This window comes from Schistocerca americana, chromosome 1 (genome assembly GCF_021461395.2).
Source record: "Schistocerca americana isolate TAMUIC-IGC-003095 chromosome 1, iqSchAmer2.1, whole genome shotgun sequence".
Taxonomy (NCBI): domain Eukaryota; kingdom Metazoa; phylum Arthropoda; class Insecta; order Orthoptera; family Acrididae; genus Schistocerca; species Schistocerca americana.
Window position 1 is genome coordinate 1083567801 of NC_060119.1, and position 20731 is coordinate 1083588531.

General features: G+C 42.7%; 1 protein-coding gene across 3 annotated transcripts in view; it reads left to right on the forward strand.

Moving 5' to 3' along the window:
* The window catches only part of LOC124550226 (solute carrier organic anion transporter family member 74D-like), a 137705-nt gene that overhangs the window by 68833 nt on the left and 48141 nt on the right, over positions 1-20731 (forward strand). For all 3 annotated transcript variants that reach the window (XR_006967720.1, XM_047125296.1, XM_047125297.1), the window contains 3 exons: positions 5132-5296; positions 9732-9927; positions 18370-18517. Coding sequence is in view for 2 of the 3 variants with exons in the window: in XM_047125296.1 (XP_046981252.1) it covers positions 5132-5296; positions 9732-9927; positions 18370-18517 (509 nt within the window). In the remaining variant the exon portion in view is untranslated. The remainder of the gene's footprint in view (positions 1-5131; positions 5297-9731; positions 9928-18369; positions 18518-20731) is intronic.

Sequence of the window (20731 nt, forward strand, 5' to 3'; positions counted from 1 at the left end):
TTACCGAACTGATATGGAACGAGTCATGTATACAAGATTAGTGGTAACGTTAATGAACACATCATTTTATTCTTACTGCTGCAACTACAATTAAAAACAAGATTTTTTCCGTTTTTCTTTATTTAAAAATGACAACAAGTTTTTAAGAGGGAACCAGTCGTTAGAATAGAAGCAACTGTCAAGAAGAAATGATTTTAAATTATATTTAAAGCTTTCTTCGACAGCCTTTGAGCCATTTTATGTTATTGGGGAAATGATGAAAAATTTTTGTTGCTGCATATTGAACTCCTCTCTGAACCATTGACAGCTTTAATAATAGGTAACAAAGGTAGTTTCTTCCTGTAGTGTCGCAGTATGTACTTCACTGTTCTTCTGAAATTGTGATGGATTATTTATGACGCAATTTACTAGCGAAAATACATACGGTGTTGGAAGTGAATCAAACGCATTCTCAAAATCTATTTCCCATAGACAAAATGATAAACAATCCTCCCTTCTATTATTTCTATTATGTCTAGAATGGCCCATAGTGCTACATCAACTTGTGAAGCGAGAGTTTTTCTTTGGTTCATTAACATAATCATCTACTGTATACTCTGCAGATTAAGGTACGCGACAGAGGGTACTTCCTGTAACATTTGCGTATGGAGTGCAGGAAGAATGAGTGCTTAAGGGGACCACACTAGAGCCTATCTAACCCATGTTAATTTAGGCAAGTATTTGACCCACTTCTGAAAAAACTGTTTGATGCAGGAGTATGTTACATGATGCTAATAGAGTCAACTGAACTAAAATCTACTTTGTCCATTTTATAGTTCTTAAGAAATATATTTTTTAAATATATTAACAAAATATATTAAGTTTTTTCTGCAGAAAATATTTTTTGGCGAACTTCCTAATGGGCGAATATTAATGAATGTAGTACCAGAGGTGGCTTTTCATGTTATGCAGAGTCTCTGAAAACTTCATTCATTTATCTGTGATAGCTTCTGTTATAATGGGGCACATGTACTGAAAATTTTAGTTTGTGGGAAATTGACTTTAAAGAAAAAACTTTTGAAATTTGTTACTTACAGTTAATTAAAACTGTCCTGCTACACATAACGGCCCTTCTTTGGATCTAGCAGGTCTTCCAGCTTCTTTTTCACCTTCCTGGATGTTTGTCTTGCTTTCTTGGCCGTATTAGATGCAGACCTGTCTGCATCGGCTACCCTTATTTTATGGTAATGTTGCAACCCAGTTATCATGTTTGCACCAGGATTAATTCCCAGCTATTGCAGTACCCAACACTTTCCAATATTACCACAATTCAATGTAATAACAGCATCATGAACTCAGAGTTTCATTGTATACATGCCTACAAATACAGTTTTAGGAAGGCGGTTCCGAATTATGCTGTTGAAACATTCATTTGGGTTCTGTGTCTGCCATGCAGGCAGTTCCTTAGAAGGTCAGGATGAGCCAAGTCTCTGAAAATAGGTTTAATTACTGTAATAACAGCAGCAGGAAGAGAAAGCTGGTGAGAATAAAATTCTCCAGTTGCCTGAGCCCTGTTGTATTTGCACCACGAATTTTCTCCTGATGGACACAATCCATGACATGGCTTATCATCAGTACAGGACTTATTGAAGAATATGGCTCAAACATCCCTCTTCATTGCCTCCAGATTTTCTTTATTTCACCTAATTGCCTGCTCATAGTATATCTGCGAGTTTTCTATTTCAGTTTTAGTCGACTGATCCTGTCCGGTCAACAATTTTTCGCCTTCTAATTTTTTACCTCTCATGTCAACAGTTAGTTTTCTCAACCTTGTTCCCTAACGTTTTTGGACATGGCCTACACAATCTATTTTGCTAATAATGGCACCTGCATATAGCTTAGAGTTGACAGTGAGTGGGTTGACAGTGGGTGACAGAAAAGTGGGCGTGGCACATAAACACACGTGGTAGGAAAATGCTCTTTGAATGCTCGAAAAAAAATTTTTTTCAGCTAAATCTTTTTCACAGTACTTAAATAAAACCTTAATCTATCGAAATATGATGAAAACCGAAAATCGATCTTTTTCGACCTGAACCACGGGGTGGTCCCCTTAAGTGCCTCTGTCGTTGCTATAGCTGTGGGAACTACGTTGGGGACTGTGGTACATTAATTCTAGGTTGCTCACTTAATACTGTTTCTTTCTATTACTGAAGGTTTTTCGGCATTTCTTTGATAATGAAACTATCAAGATCGGAAACAATTATTCATTCAAAAATTATGACCGGTTTCGGCCTTTATGATCCACTGTGCCATATGGCTGAAGTCGACGGTGCACAAAACAGTTGCATGATGGTACGGTAACCGGTCATCAGTTGTAAATAAATGATTATTTGCAATCTTCACTGTTTCATTAAGTGATAATTTGCCATCAATCGCTGTTTTATCTCCAACCATGTCATGTAAAAATATTTCTCTGACATTCTTTCGGGAGGCACACTTGTGGTCATTGGTGCTGCCATTCTTTTTTTTTTTTTGAGGAATGGTCACTAAGATTTCATGGCCATCTCGAAAAAAGAAGATTATGTAATTAAACTACTTTTTGTTTACAGATAGATGGGTACAGAGTCTGTACACAATGGAATTCTCGCACCAGAAAGCTGTAGCACACCGCTGTAGTAGCCAAAATAAAAAGGCGCAGCCCATCTCGGTTGTATCAGCTGTGCCATTTCATTTTCGTTACTCTTCCGGTGACCTACGCTGCTTTGGCGCTAGGATACCATTAAGTACAAAGACTGCGGAGATATAACCTTGTAGACGTTTCCAATTCACTCAAGATGTACTCTTGCAACCGTGCGTATGAAGTACATGAAATGATGACATTTACGGATCAATAGCACAAGCGGTACTGAGGTACAAAATATCGGTCCATGCTGAAGCACCATATTACGTGATGTAGCCTCCACAAGCAGCAGTGCAGGTGCTGACTCTGCCATCCAGTCGATTGCAGAGATGTCGACTGCTGTCTTGGGTACGCCTGCTCACTCTGTTCATGTAGTTCTCTGAGAGTAGTTAGTTGACGAGTTGCACGAGCCCCTTCTCGTCCCATAATATGCCACACGTGATCGATTAGAGGCGAGCCAAGATATCTGGATGGCCAGGGAAGCTTGCAGCGCGTCTTGCAGAGCACGTTGTGTTTCACGGACAGTGTGTGAGTGAGCATTACCTTCCTGTTGCAAGAACGCCGGGCTGGATTAGCCGAGCGGTCTCAGGCGCTACAGTCATGGACTGTGCAGCTGGTCCCGGCGGAGGTTCGAGTCCTCCCTCGGGCATGGGTGTGTGTGTTTGTCCTTAGGATAATTTAGGTTAAATAGTGTGTAAGCTTAGGGACTGATGACCCTAGCAGTTAAGTCCCATAAGATTTCACACACATTTGAACATTTTTTTGTTGCAAGAACGGAAAAATACCGGGTATAACAACATTCTGCGCGTTCCGAGAGCTGGACAGAACAGCAAAGGTGAAAGAGAGTAGTAGCTTAGCGTACCCATACCATAAGGCATCTACGTGTATCTTGGACGAACGCACTCTACGAGACAGCGCTCTTCATGTCTACGTCGTAAGCACGAGCTACCGTCACTTGCGTGCAGGTAGAATCTGCTTTCATCGTTGAAGACCATGGCGCTCAGTACCGTCTTCCAAGTCGTCCTCTGAAGGCACCAATCGAGTGGTACACAATGGCACTGTGGCGTGAATGGAAGACTGGCTGAGACGTGCGGTCCTGTAGTCCCAATGCTAATGTGGCCGAGCGGTTCTAGGCGCTACAGTCTGGAACCGCGCGACCGCTACGGTCGCAGGTTCGAATCCTGCCTGGGGCATGGATGTGTGTGATGTCCTTAGGTTGGTTAGGTTTAAGTAGTTCTATGTTCTAGAGGACTGATGACCTCAGAAGTTAAGTCCCATAGTGCTCAGAGCCATTTGAACCATTTGAACCCAATGCTAATAACTGGTCCACAACAGTTCGTATTAACATGTCTGTGCAGTGATATCTGTTTGATTTGCCACTTCTGCCCTTAGATTATGACGATCCGGTTTGGCGTCTGGGCTACGTGGCCGCCCAGAACCTCGTCAGGGGTGCGAGAATGTTCACGTGACTACCGATACCGGCATCGTTGCACAACTGGCGCAGCACGTCCAGCTTGTGTGGCATTTCTCCGAAAGCACTATCCCGCCACTCGGAAGGCTACAGTTTGACCCCTGTCAAACTCGCTTGGTTGGCTGTAGAAAGCATGAGAGCATCTCCGTGGCATAGTTGCCTGCTTGCTTCACAAGTTTTCCCCACACTGAGCCTTCCGGCTGTTAGCATTCCCTATTAAAGGATAGACGCAGACAGCGCCCTGGTAGCAATGCCACTATTCTATACGTTGCTGGATATGATAGTATATCTACCATTCCCCGAGTTGCATATGCCGTCATCAGATCGACATCGACTTCCAGGTGTACTATTTTTTCCCGACACTGTACCTGGAAACAGTCAAAAAATTAATAAAGTATCTTTATTTTTTCGAAGCGATAGAATTATTTGACTACCCCTCGTATTCGCTATGGGTCCCGCAGAATTGAGCAAAATGCTGGGATGGTTATCGAGTGTTTTTTGGGCTTTTTCCTTCGAAAACTGACTGAATTTTCCCAATATTCTATCAGTGAATCGAAAGTTGCTACTGCTTTATCTACGACTGTGCCTTTGTAATTATATCAATTCAGGCCTCCATTATCTTATCCTCCACTCATCTGAAAATAATTTTAGGACTGTCCTGCTCAGTATGGAGTTTACAATGTCTATAGCTTTTGCTGTGTTTGTATTTTCAAGAGATATCGAATACCGTTAAGAAAAGTACATGTTTCGCTGTCCACATTCGCGTACTTTATTGTACTAAAATATTGTTTTGGTATTTTGAAGAGTTTATGCGGTATTAGAGGTATTTCATGTGACACCTTGTCTACAGACTTCGTCAGCAGTAGCTAATTGGTTCCTCTGTAAGCATTCTCATTCTCTCTCTGGCTCTGCCTCTGTCTCTCTCTCTCTCTCTTTCTCTCTCTCTCTCTCTCTCTTTCTCTGTGATAATACTAACTATATTATCGTGTTAATTTTTGTAGACTTCTGGAAGAGTACACGGCGCCTGCTAGGTAACCGCCTTATGATGTGCAACACCTTCAGCAGTGTACTGTTCATGTTCGGCATGTCAGGCACCTGGGCGTACATGCCAAAGTACATGGAGACGCATTTCCAGCAATCCGCATCCACCTCGAGCCTCGTATTAGGTACGTATAGTGCCTCTATTGGCTGACGACGACGGCCTGAGCTCCATCCCAAATGGATGGGCACATAAAGATCACATGCTTAATAAGAACGATTTTCTTTTCTCTCCTACAGAACCTTAAATTTTTTGTGCTCTGGGAAATGTAATACTTGTGATTACTGCAGTGTACAGGTCACCACTGGGTAAATGGGATATTTCCACGAAAAATTTTGATGGCGTAATCTGCTGTCAGTCATTCAAAAAGGAGGGGTTATTAATTTAGTGATTTAGTGTTAATTTCTTGAAGGAATCTGACAGAGAAAGTCTGATGACTATTAAGGGTTACGCCATGGAAAATTCGTTGAGTGAACAGTCCATGTGGCAGCATATCCGATAGACTTTCAAGCAGCATATTTAACGGAAAAATCTACGGATATACATTAACAGTCGTGTTTACCCGTAAATGTATCCGTCCTAAGCCCAAAAATACGATTCCTTTAATTTCTCACACAATGTTGATGCACCAGACTATGAACTCAGCGGTTTTGTTTATATATTTAGATATACTGACCACATTTAATTCATTGGCAGTGTTTATGTTTTTTAAAATTTGTAAAATGTTGTAGCTGATATTAAAGTGGTGTTTCAGCATGAAATTTCAACATCATCTCGAACAAAAAAGCAACATATTCAGGTTGCTGAGAAGTCGCTATATGAACAACGAAACATGTCATTACAGGTGATGAAACGTGAGCTAAGGCCGAATAGGCCATCGATAGGATTAGGGCTCACTCACACTGACAAAAGCTCTATAAGTGCGGTCAAATGTGAAAGTTATACTGAGTTCTTTTATTTTAACAGCAACGTGTCCTAAAGAACAAAAAGGAGTGCTACTTACAAGGTTCAGCGTCGTCTGGAAGGTGGAGTTGTTAATAACTTCCGGATTTGCGGCGAAACACCTCACTGATTCTACGCCACGATAATGCACCTGCTCACACTTCGTTGCCTGTTCATGAATCTTCAGCCAAAAACCATACTTTGATGGTGCCCCTGATGCCATATACACCAGACATGGCCCCATGTAACCTTTTTCTGTTCAAAAGGAAATACCTCAAGGGCGGCCGTTTTACAAGTATAGATGAGATTCCCAAGATAGGGTCCCACAAGTGTTTGGAGAGTTGGAAAAAAACACTGGCCAAAGTGCATAATATCTAAAGGGGACAGTGTTTTGAGGTGATATATTTTATATAGAAATTTAAATAACATTCTTTTAAAAAAATATCCCGTTATTTTATGAACACGTTGGCTAAAAATAATTTTACGATTGCATGGTTTCGCTACGATATCTACTGACAAATGTGTCTCGAGCTCCCAGTAATGTCGTGTGGTTTAAAATCCACGAGCTTTCAGCCGAGCAATCTTGGGAAATTGTCAAGGGGTGACTGCCTTTCGGTTGCTGCTGCTGTCCTTATATAACTGGTGTGACGTCTGTGAAGTCACTGGTGCTTGCTTCAGAACCCGATGAGGTAATGTTTTCGTTGCACGCCTGCCGCAGCCTTCCGATGTGAAGGTTGTCACAGTTTCTTATCTAGATCACTTATTTTATTATGCTATCCCAGAGATTATTAATTCGTGTTATAACAGACGTCTCGTCGAGTGTAATACGACGTCCGTTTTCTACATCATGCTCTGCTATCGCCATTTTCTCAGGATGCCCAAGTCGAAAGCATATAATGTTCTACACGGTGCTATATAGTAGTACGCACAGTCTGTCCGCATAAAACTGTCCGCAACCACACTGTATTGTATATACTCTTGGCGTTCTGAGGCCTACATCGTCGCCAGCCGGGGTGGCAGAGCGGTTCAAGGCGCTACAGTCTGGAACCGCGCGACCACTACGGTCGCAGGTTCGAATCCTGCATCGGGCATGGATGTGTGTGATGTCCTTAGGTTAGTTAGGTTTAAGTAGTTCTAAGTTCTATGGGACTGATGACCTTAGAAGTTAAGTCCCATAGTGCTCAGAGCCATTTTGAGCCTACATCGTCTTTCACAGGCCTCATCAGCTGGAGCTCTGAAGACCGAATCGATTTTATGCTTCTTCAGGAGCCGGCTAAACTTTTCTGTCATTTAGCCATAGAACTGCAAATTCACAAGCTTCTTCGAGTCCTGCTTACATGTTTTCGGAAAGATGGCTTGCTATATCTGGTGGTTGTTGTAGTCGATCTCCTAGAATTCTTTCCGTAAGTGGCTCAGTTCCTTCGTTAAGTTTTCATCGTCTCAGAGGACTTCCGCTCGATGCAGCAAGGTACTCAGTACAAAAAGTTTTCTCGACGGATGTGATTGCACGGACTAACAGTTTCCGGGCTAGAGTAATAGAAAAAGCGATCGAGATAAAACTTGCGACATAACCCTCAATAAAGACGGTGGGCTGCAGCTAAGTACGGATTGGGACCCGGCCATCGGAAGGTTGAAGCGGTATCTGCGGTTACACAGAGTAAACATTCCCTTACATAGTGCTGTAGGGTATACCAGTGAGGTCACAGAGGCAGCACGGCCACATAAGGACGGTAGCAGCAATCAAAAGACAGTCACCACTAGACAATGGCCGAGGAGTACCTGGTCGATAGCTCGTGAATTCTACACTACTGGCCATTAAAATTGCTACACCAAGAAGAAATGCAGATCATAAACGGGTATTCATTGGACAGATATATTATACTAGAACTGACACGTGATTACATTTTCACGCGATTTGGGTGCATAGATCCTGAGAAATCAGTACCCAGAACAACCACCTATGGCCGTAATAACGGTCTTGATACGCCTAGGCATTGAGCCAAACAGAGCTTGGATGGCGTGTACAGGTACAGCTGCCCATGCAGCTTCAACACGATACGACAGGTCATCAAGAGTAGTAACTTTCGTATTGTGACGGGCCAGTTGCTCGGCCACCATTGACAAAATGGTTCAAATGGCTCTGTGCTCTATGGGACTTAACATCGAAGGTCATCAGTCCCCTAGAACTTAGAACTACTTAAACCTAACTAACCTAAGGACAGCACACACATCCATGCCCGAGGCAGGATTCGAACGTACGACCGTAGCGGTCGCGCGGTTCCAGACTGAAGCGCCTACAACCACTCGGCCACACCGGCCGGCGCCACCATTGACCAGACATTTTCAATTGGTGAGAGATCTGGAGAATGTGCTGACGAGGGCAGCAGTCGAACATTTTCTGTATCCAGAAAAGTCTGTACAGGACCTACAACATACGATCGTGCATTATCCTGCTGAAATGTAGGGTTTAGCAGGGATCGAATGAAGGGTAGAGCCACGGGTCGAAACACATCTGAAATGTAACGTCCACTTTTGAAAGTGCCGTCAATGCGAACAAAAGGTGACCGAGACGTGTAACCAATGGCAACGCGTACCATCACGCCGGGTGACACGCCAGTATGGCGATGACGAATACACGCTTCCAATGTGCGTTCACTGCGATGTCGCCAAACACGGATGCGACCATCATGATGCTGTAAACAGAACCTGTATTCATCCAAAAAAATGACGTTTTGCCATTCGTGCACCCAGGTTCGTAGTTGAGTACACAATAGCAGGCGCTCCTGTTTGTGATGCAGGGTCAAGGGTAACCAGAGCCATGGTCTCCGGGCTGATAGTCCATGCTGCTGCAATCGTCGTCGAATTGTTGGTGCAGAGGGTTGTTGTCTTGCAAACGTCCCCATCTGTTGACTCAGGGGTCGAGACATGGCTGCACGATCCGTTACATCCATGCGGATACGATGCCTGTCATCTCGACTGCTAGTGATACGAGGCCGTTGGGATCGAGCACGGCGTTCCGCATTGCCCTCCTGTTCCCACCGATTCCATATTCTGCCAACAGTCATTGGATCTCGATCAACGTGGCAAGCAATGTCCCGCTACGATAAACCGCAATCGCGATAGGCTACAATCCGACCTTTATCAAAGTCGGAAACGTGATGGTACGCATTTCTCCTCCTTACACGAGGCATCACAACAACGTTTCACCGGGCAACGGCGGTCAACTGCTGTTTGTGTATGAGAAATCGGTTGGAAACTTTCCTCATGTCAGCACGTTGTAGGTGTCGCCACCGGCGCCAACCTTGTGTGGATGCTCTGAAAAGGTAATCATTTGTATATCACAGCATCTTCTTCTTGTCGGTTAAATTTCGCGTCTGTAGCACGTCATCTTCGTTGTGTAGCAATTTTGATGGCCTGTAGTGTAAATCACGTGACGCGACTGGAAGCTCCAGAGAATTTTGTTACAGAAAATGAAAACTTAAAAACACGAATGAGTACTATACAGAACTACAGGGCAGAGGTAACAACAGGGAACGTAATGCACTACACTTGCAGTGGCGGTGTGTGAGACGAGACAGGAGTGGCAGCTTTGCTACGAGATGCCATTGGGGTGCCTGCAGGTTCCTTCGGCCTGGTGTCGACCGCGCTGGGCCTGGCCGCATCGGGCGTCGTCATCTGGTGGTTCCAGCCCCGTCCTCGCTCTCTGGCAGCCTGGAATGTTGTTGTTGAACTCATCGACGCATTTGTGCGGGTCGGCTGGGCCTTCATAGCATGCGCAGATGACTACATGTCCGGCGCCCGGTCGTCAGATGGACGGTGCGTATCCTCCTAGTTCTCAGGACAATACACAGCACAAGTACTGTGAGCAGTAGCAAGTGGATTGTAAAGGCAATGTATGACGTTCCTGGTGCTTCGAAAAGTCAGTTTTCAGGTGTAGAAACATGCAGTGATTTTTGATGCAGAAGACAGGCGAAATACCCTCAGACTTCAGGAAGAATATAATAATTCCAATCCCAAAGAAAGCAGGTGTTGACAGACGTGAAAATTACCGAACTATCAGTTTAATAAGTCACAGCTGCAAAATACTAACGCGAATTCTTTTCAGACGAATGGAAAAACTGGTAGAAGCCGACCTCGGGGAAGATCAGTTTGGATTCCGTAGAAATGTTGGCACACGTGAGGCAATACTGAGCTTGCGACTTATCTTAGAAGAAAGATTAAGGAAAGGCAAACCTACGTTTCTAGCGTTTGTAGACTTAGAGAAAGTTTTTGACAGTGTTGACTGGAGTACTCTCTTTCAAGTTCTAAAGGCGGCAGGGGTAAAATACAGGGAGCGAAAGGCTATTTACAATTTGTACAGACACCAGATGGCAGTTATAAGAGTCGAGGGGCAGGGAGTGAGACACGGTTGTAGCCTCTCCCCGATGTTATTCAATCTGTATATTGAGCAAGCAAGAAAGGAAACAAAAGAAAAATTCGGAGTAGGTATTAAAATCCATGGAGAAGAAATAAAAACTTTGAGGTTCGCCGATGACATTGTAATTCTATCAGAGACAGCAAAGGACTTGGAAGAGCAGTTGAACGGAATGGACAGTGTCTTGAAAGGAGGCTATAAGATGAACATCAACAAAAGAAAAACGAGCATAATGGAATGTAGTCAAATTAAGTCGGGTGTTGCTGAGGGAATTAGATTAGGAAATGAGACATTTAAGAAGTAAAGGAGTTTTGCTATTTGATGAGCAAAATAACTGATGGTGGTCGAAGTAGAGGAGATATAAAATGTAGACTGGCAATGGCAAGGTAAGCGTTTCTGAAGAAGAGAAATTTGTTAACATCGAGTATAGATTTAAGTGTCAGGAAGTCGTTTCTGAAAGTATTTGTATGGAGTGTAGCCATGTATGGAAGTGAAACATGGACGATAAATAGTTTGGACAAGAAGAGAATAGAAGCTTTCGAAATGTGGTGCTATAGAAGAATGCTGAAGATTAGATGGGTAGATCACATAACTAATGATGAAGTATAGAATAGAATTGGGGAGAAAAGGAGTTTGTGGCACAACTTGACAAAAAGAAGTGACTGCTTAGTAGGACATGTTCTGAGGCATCAAGGGATCACAAATTTAGCATTGGAGGGCAGCGTGGAGGGTAAAAATCGGAGACCAAGAGATGAATACACTAAGCAGGTTCAGAAGGATGTAGGTTGCAGTAAGTACTGGGAGATGAAGAAGCTTGCACAGGATAGGGTAGCATAGAGAGCTGCATCAAACCAGTCTCAGGACTGAAGACCACAACATCAACAATAATCCATCAAGTAAATATGTTTCTGCAGAAAGATAAACCAGTGTGAAATGCAACAGCATGGTGAACGCGTGTGCTGTATCCGTAAACAAGTAATAGTTAATAAACAAGCGATTCCTTCACATATTTACGATCTACATTCTATGAATCGGGAGGAATTTGGCATAAAATAACAATGACATACACATTAATGGATATAGTAAGGTCACTGTGGTTAGGAAGTAATTTACTGAAGAGTTCTTGGGCTGAGTTGATGTACACTGCAGCATACATAAGAAATTGTGTTACAAGTAGCCACAACAATGAAAAAATGCCTCATGAATTGTGAACAGGTAGGAAGCCTAGTTGAATCATTTACAGGTTATAGGATGCAAAGGTTTTGTTCACATTCCCAAACATAGACATTGTTCTAAATTATCCACAAGGGCAGAAAATGGCATTCTTATAGGATATTCTCTATATGGTAATGGATGAAAGGTTTGGATGCCAGAAATGAAACATGTTATGAAATCAACGGACTAATTTTTGAATTGCAAATGCTCAACTCAAAATAAGAGACAGAAAGAATCTATTGAACTGTACAATGATGGATCATTATCGTTTCCAATTATTGAAGATGAGATACGAAGTGTAAGGGAAGACTCAAACACTGACAAGGAATTTTATGGTTTCTCAAATCAGAAGGAAATTTTGGAAGAAACCGAAGATAATCAGGAACTAGTGGAACATGCTGAAACTTCACAAAGTAGATGCAAGTCAAGAAAGGATGTAAAAAAAGAAAAAAATAGTTTTAAGCAAATGTCATCCAATGACACTTTTTTCCAAAGAGAAGGTGTATGCTGAAAAAGCACAAATAAATTTCATTCGAGGAAGGAACAGTGATGAACCGTTATTGTATCAAAGCAGTTATTCTGATGAGGCAGCGGAATGGTTGGTTGCAATGAATGAAGAAATTGACTACATTTCTACATTCTACATTTATACTCCGCAAGTCACCCAACGGTGTGTGGCGGAGGGTAAAAGATTCGTAAACGTCGGAAAGTAAGAGCTAAATTTCACTTCAACTAGTAATAGGGCTTATGTCGGGCTGAATTACGCAAGAATTGTCATCTTGGGAAAATGAAATGTAATGAATGTCATTGTACTCCATAATGCCCCAGTAAAACATGTTAATCCTTAATTTTTCGTGTATAAAATACACTCTAAGAAAAAAATTGAAACGACGCACCATTAATTATTTGAAAGAGCGAAAATCAGTAGATGTTACGTACATCAACAGACAAACGAATGATTACAGTTTCGTAAAAATAGAGAAACAGATTCACAAGCTGAAAAAGTCAATAACGCGTTGGTCCACCTCTGGCCCTTATGCGAACAGTTATTCGGCTTGGCACTGATTGATAAAGTCGTTGGGTGTCCTCCTGGGAGATAAAAAAACTAAACTCCGTCCGAACAGGCCTTGAAAGGCCAAACGGTACCGACCGGCCGCCGTTTCATCCTCAGCCCACAAGCGTCACTGGATGCGGATATGGAGGGGTGTGTGATCAGCACACCGCTCTCCCGGCCGTATGTCAGTTTACGAGACCGGAGCCGCTACTACTCAATCAAGTATCTCCTCAACTGGCCTCAGAAGGGCTGAGTGCACTCCGCTTGCCAACAGCGCTCGGCAGACTGGATGGTGACCCATCCAAGTGCTAGCCCAGCCCGACAGCGCTCAACTTCGGTGATCTGACGGGAACCGATGTTACCACTCCGGCAAGGCCGTTGGCTCTCCTGAGGGATATTGTGCTTATTTCTGTCCAATTGGCGCGTAGGATCGTCAAAATCCCGAGCTACTTGGAGGACCCCCCCCCCCCTCCCCCACAGTGCTCCAAACGTTCTCAACTGGGGAGAGACCCGACGACCTTACTGGCCAAGGTAGTAGAAGCTCTCGCCGTGTGCCGGGAAAGACTATGTTGCTGAAATGTAAGCCTAGATGGCTTGCCTTGAAGAGCAACGAAACGGGGATGAGAACATCGTCGACGTACCACTGTGCTATAAGAGTGCCGCAGATGACAACCAAAAGGGTCCTTCTATGAAAAGAAATGACACCCCAAACCATCACTCCTGATTGTCAGCTGTATGGCAGGGGTTTCAGACACGTCTTCGGCCTGGAATCTCTTTGACTGGAGTTGAACGGTCTTCAGTGATCAGACTCGCTTCGAACTGAGTCCCAACAACCAGCGAAAGCGTGGCTGGAGAACCAGCAGACAGAAGTAGGACACCAAAGTGCCTGTCCGTCGCCATAAGGCCTGTCAACTGGTCTGGGGTGCCATGTCATTTCATAGAAAGACCCTTTTGGTTGTCATGTGCAACACTCTAAACGTTGAACATGAAATTATTCTTGAAATGAACTATCAGACACACTTGTGTAAGTATATTCTGCACATGAAGGGCAATGAACGGTATGTGAATTATCCGATAAATTCTAAGAAATTAAACAAAGTTTTCTCTGTCACTATTAACTAACTGAACTAACACAACGCGTTTGGGAAGTGTGCTGAAATTCTCAGATAACTTTTCCACCCCTCATATTTGAGTGTTCTGCAAATTTAGGGTCCCAAAACTGCTCAAAACATGAAACAAAGCTTATGTTAGGTCGAAAATTAAGAAGCATTAATGTGAAAAAAATTGCCCTACCAGTTACACTAGTTAATAGGAACCGAAACAGGAAATCTTAATATATTCTATTTTAATGGAGCATACTTATTTGACCATTACACCCACTGTGGCACAGTTACAAAAACAAGGGCGTAACGTCGAAGCCAGCAATAACTGTTACAAAATGGATAAATCAATTTCCTGTCACACAGAAGACATTTCGACACAGTTTGATGTAAAAGAGAACACAAATTGATTAGAGCCAGCTTATAACGCTTTTATTACAAAGTTATTAGCTCTGTCTCCACTGTGGAGAATAATATACAGGTGTGCGTTACATTGCTTACACACGTAAACCGCTTCTGTACCTAAATTCCATTACCAGTTGCATCGTAAATTGATTAAATTGTTGGTAGCGGATTTTTCTTGCTGCAACGCACACCTTCTACCGGAAGATGTTTATTAGTATCAACCGTGGCCTTAATTATGTAAAGAAATTATTGACAACGTACACTTGAAACACATCATTGTAGGAAAATGAAGCTATGTCTGTAGAAAAGCGTTTGAGATGTGATGTTACAGAGACTGATGAAAATTAAGTGAGCTTAAATGATTTAATTATGTTGACACTGGGTTGGGGCAACATGGCAAACCAGTCAAAAGACTGAAGGAAAAAGAATCGTGCTGTCTAAGCCGCCGTGTGTCCTTGAAACCTTGTAAATGATATAACGCGTCATTTTCATCATTCAGTCAGGTCTGTAACTGAATGAAAATAATGAAGCACATGCACAGATTGTGGTAAATTCATCTGAAAGTTGTTCCAACATGAGTCTTAAGTTGTGCACTAGCAGTTTTCTTCGCAATTATATCACACGCAGTGTCCGCTTTAATTTAGTTGCCTTAGAACTCTGATTCTTGCTTACAGCAGTGTCAGTACGAAATTTTCCTTTAACACTAATTACTCACGGGATACAAAGCAAATCAAACAAATTTCCTCGAAATATGTCCCATACGAACAGCTTCTATAACTATGATATTAACGTAGAAAAGAGGAAGGTGTTTAGGGCAGCAGACAGCGATGTGAGCGCTCTGACACTGCGCAACACAATTGAAGGATCTGTTTTTCGAAACCCCATTTCGAATATTCTCTCAAAAGAGTCTACAAGCTTCCTCTGTAGTGGTCCAAAAGCGTGACGCCCTGCAAAATCGCCCTCGGGCTCGACAACGCTTCAAACAAGAAGCTGTCCCCAAATGCCAAAAAAAGACCAGAGCTCGGAAGTTCATGTGACTTGTAAGGTGGGTTAATAATGCCATATTGGCATCAAATTTCACTGCACTTCTGCCCTGTGCCACCATGGATATGCCATACAATGGGAAGGTCGTCACATCCCCTCTTACCCAACTTTCACCTCTTATTTTGCCGCTTCGCGATGGAGGTCAGAACAGCGAAGCCTATATGCTGAAATCATGCTGTTTTCTTAAGGGTGGCCGAGGAAAACATTTCAGACACATTGCCACCTCCCAGTTGACACGAAAAGGGCTCACAGGGTAGCATAAAGTGAGTCAACGAAACCAACCCTTTCCTTGGGTCATTGAGTCCACACACTTCGCGGTTGAAAACGACAGTTCGTATTGCGTAATGCAGTCGGCATTCTTGACAGTATGACACTTCCGGACGATTCAACTCTTCTCTGAGAATACGTGGGCTGGATCTCCGCTGAACATGATAGCAGAAATTTTTAATCTGGTTTACAGTGTGGAAGATCTAGGGATCGTTCAAAACTATTCGACGCAGTTTGAACGCAGACATTTACGCATACGTGACTAAAACTGCAAAAGAACCCCCCTCTAAGTCCTTTCAGTGCGGCAACATCATCGACAGCATCCTACCAGATTTAAAGGAAATATTAAAAATGTGCCTTTATACAGAAAACGTATGAAGTAGCTCTAGGCGCCTGCAGGTAGGCAAGCACTTGACACTCTCTCCTCCTCCCCCCCCCCCCCCCCAGCCACACCAAGCCCGTTGCCTGCCTGCAGTTGCCTAGGAATAATTCACCAGTTTTCTCAGTAAAGGCACATGTTTAGAAATCTCAAGAAATGTGGGTCGAAACCAACGAGTGTATTGCCTAACTGGGGCGCCTTACAAGTACCCTACGCCGTTTTATTCATCCCATAGGAGGGCGGATAACAGGGAGGCTGAAAAAGGGTAAACACCCTTTGCTGCTTAGGATCACGTTCAAATTGATTTTGAAGGGGCTGTAGTGATTCCACACTGTAGATGAGAGCAAAAATTGTGTTTGCGCTGCTTTCCAAATGGGTGCATCACGTTCAGTGGTCCCCTGACCAAAGAAAATTTTAATAATGTTAAGTACATGTTACATCAGAAAATCTTAACAATTTAATTACATGTTACATCACACTGAGAAGTAGACACAGGCTTTCAAGCGCATGGAACAGATGAGTAACGAACAGGATGAGATAACAAGTTCTGAGTCAACTGAAAACTGTTTACTTCTCAGTGATTGCTAAACACGCCAATGGAAATTATTCTTGACGGTTCGCCAAGGCGACGGGTGTAGAGTTCCGTAACATGTTATGGAATAATTTCGAGTGGAAGCTAGAATGACAGTCAAACATTAGGACGATCACATGTCGAGGAAAGTTTCCAAAGGAATATTTCCGACTGACATCGCAGAGGATCGTGTGTACCCAGAATTAGTGTTGTTGTTGTTGTGGTCTTCAGTCCTGAGACTGGTTTGATGCAGCTCTCCATGCTACTCTATCCTGTGCAAGCTTAGATTGTAATAATGGCCCAGAGAGGGGCAGATTAAAAGAAATTACTGGTAGAAAGGAGTAAAGTTTTAACGTTGAACGGCATTACCTTTTTAGTAACGGATTAACGATAAGCGAAGTTAACTTTGTGACTAACGTTGCGGTACACAGATATGTTACAGAACCGCATCACCCCTAGCGTATGGGATAAATACCTGCTGGAATGTACGACGTTAATGCATGATGGCAGCAGACCGTATTATTCGTTTAGGACCTCTTGATAAGTATGGAGGTGTGATTACACATGTCAATCACATCGCGATTACGGGCAGCATGGGGTTCACGCCTGAGGCTCAGGACGTGCGCTAGCAGCGCATGTCGGGTGTTTCAAGCGTCAACTTCGCGTCTTAATATCTCGGGATGTAATGGGAATATTGCGATGCAATCAACGCCATTGTGTATGTGATTTGTCATGCTATGGATTGCTGAAGAAAAAATATAGGAGGTCCATTTAAAAAAACATAAGTTTGTGTTAAAAAACACATATGCTTTCGTTTTAGAATGTTTCCAAATATGTACATTCATGGGCCCCAGCCCTACATTGATACCGGTGAAAGTCGTTTTCCAATAGCTGTTATTGTTCCAGAGATATCTTGGGTGGACAGGATAGCTGGGACACCCTGTATACACCGTCATATAATTAATAAGGTAGTGGATATGCGATACGGACTTCCAGCGACTTGTTGTTTGCATGTTACGTCGAGTTGTTGCACCACGCCGGGCAGAGGGAGATCCGACGTGATACTAGTACGTATCCCATGACTTTTGTCGAGTCAGTGTATTTCGGTACAGTACTAAAGAAACTTAATGGTTAAAGAGTACAATGAAGAAAGACGTAGGTACAATTTTGGTAAGCATTTTTGGAAACAGTGATCAATAGAGTATTGTACTTTAACTAAAGTTCAGTCTTGATCACAACACTTATGTCTCAATAACATAGGTGACCGGTTTCGGTTATATTTATTTAACCATCTTCAGACCCATGGCTTCCTTGGAGGATGGTAGGCGGAGCTCTTCTCAGCTGCTACGTTGAGCCGTGCGGGATTAGCCGAGCGGTCTAGGGCGCTGCAGTCATGGACTGTGCGGCTGGTCCCGGAGGAGGTTCGAGTCCTCCCTCGGGCATGGGTGTGTGTGTCATTAGGATAATTTAGGTTAAGTAGTGTGTAAGCTTAGGGACTGATGACCTTAGCAGTTAAGTCCCATAAGATTTCACACACATTTGAACATTTTTTTGCTACGTTGACTTCGTAGCAGCTGAGGAGAGCTTCGCCTACCATCCTCCAAGGAAGCCATGGGTCTGAAGGTGGTTATATAAATATAACCGAAACCCGTCATCTATGTTATTGAAACATAAGTGTTGTAATCAAGCCTGAACTTTAGTTAAAATATAAATATGGTGAATTCTCGTTCATTAAATGAAAGGAAATAGAAGCGTCAATGTGCACTTGTAATATGGGGTAAAGGTTACTTTCGTATTTATGTTGTGCAGGTGGAACATGACGTCAGACTGCAACAACGCGTGCTCCTGTGGACCACACGTGACGTTCTCTCCCGTGTGTGACGAGGGCAGCGGCGACACTTACTTCTCCCCGTGTCATGCCGGCTGCAACGACGGCTACGTCATCAATGGTACAACGGTGCGTATTGCAGAGACTTCTACAGAAATACGCTTCAGGTGTTCCAGTGATCAAAAAGGAGGGGGAGGGGGGTAAAAGGAAAGATTATGCAGTCAATTGCAGCTCGATAATCTTACTATCAGTGTTTTTTAAGGCTTTTGAGAAGGACTGCATAAGCGCAATAGACCATCTCATTACACTTAATTTAATCACGATTGCCTGCAACAAAACGCAGTGGTTAAACTTTATGGAAATGCACTGTTGTAGAAGCGATATTGTACTGCTACTAGGTGACCCAATTCATTGACTTGAGACTAAAATTAGATAAGAAGCGCTCTTGGAAATATCGTGTTCTGGATCTCGTGCAGATGCAAAATGCTGACTTTTACTACAAGCGTTGTCACCAAAGTTTGACACTGAAACGCGAAAACTCATTCATTTTGACTGCGTTCATTGTAGTGTACCTAATGTTATCAAAATCTAGGGCAAATCAGGGCATTTAAAAAGAGTATTCTTAGCACGAGAACAGACAAACAGAACGACTTGCCGCGTCACCTCACGAACTTCTTGCAAGTAATTGCTACAGCGTCTCCGAGTTCTGTGTCATCACTGGAGTATACGCAGCTCATGAGATTTACAGTACGTAATATGGACTCCTTCAAAAGGAATTGCCATTTTCCCTCAGTGGTCACTAGACGAAAAAAAGATTTGCATCTGGACAATACATTTTGAACCACTGTTCAGAAAGATAGAGCAAGATTCATTTTGAAACCGCTTCCAGTAGTATCAAAAAATAATTTGAATGATGAGCCCAAGATTTCCAAATTTAATGGCGCAGCGTTTTTACTATGTACTGAAGTTCCTCAAAGCAATGTAGCCCCTTGGAGCACTAATTAATTTGTTGTATATACCGCTGTAAATCGTTTTTATGTGTTATTTTCATTTTCATATCTTTTGTGTATGATTTTTAAATTTTATCAATTTTCTTTAAGTAGACCAAATGTAATGACTGGATAAATAGCCCAGTACAGTAGAACCTCACTACCCCATTTCCTACAGTACCGAGAGCAAGGTCGAAACGCAAGAATGTTCGGATTGTCAGAGGAACACTTTTATTGACCCATAGCTTCACAATACGACACAGTACAATTTTAATTTACAGATAGAAATACCGTCTGAAATATAGTTCCGTGTTAAAACAGTACCAGAATGAAAAGAAAACGTAGCCATACCAAAAACTCTTATACGAAAGTGTAACGTACAGTATCTTCTGCACTGTAAAACCCATCTCTGCCATATGGTAAAATACTCTTTCCGTGAGTGAAAGTTTGACATCTATACATACCTTACTACAGTACTGCATTGACGCACAACTGATTTGCACTTACCTGATTACAACATGAAAAATTACACGGTAAAAAGTTGTGTTCTTAGTCAGGACGACAAAAGTCTGTAATTTTCTTATGCTCAACAAAGGACGACCTTCATTTGCCGCTATGTTCTGCCAACCCCTAAGCGACAAAATGTCTGTTGAGATAGACGTGGATCTTTGCTCGATGTGAATGGCTCTATCAACGCCTTTTTGGCATCTGCATGAAGTACTAGAGCCGTAGATTCATTGTCTTCAATGTCGTCGACATCTTTCTCGTTGTTACCGGTTGTTCGAGTTACAGCGTCTATGATTTGGTCAACAGTTGCGTTGTGCGTCCAACGTCAGCTGCCCTGTACCACTCACTCACAGAACTGTGCTCAATGACCGATTCTAAATAGGACGCCACACGTTTTCGTTTAGTTGATGCCATAATTTAGTTTTACACACTTTAGTATGTTAGAGGAACACCTTGACTAGTTTGTAAAATAAATTCATGTAATTCATGTATAATAACGCTTACCGATTAAGTTAGAAACAAGATATTTAGTGTGAAATCTGACTGAACTATTGCATCCAGCAACTGTCAATGGGCTACTGACCAATATCGTGGACGATGCGTCATCCTCAAGTCCAGACCTGACTGTACAGAGGCCCGAGCACTTAAACACAAACGCTGGGATTGGGATGGTCTGACTAAACGGGGAGACGGAACATCCGAAGTCGGATTAGCGAAGTTGTACTGTAGCTTTGTCTTACTTGCTGCCGTGGAAATTGTTAAATTAAATTAAGTTATTGTTAAATGTTTACTGCACTACTGGACATTAATATTGCTACACCAAGAAGAAATGCAGATGATAAACGGG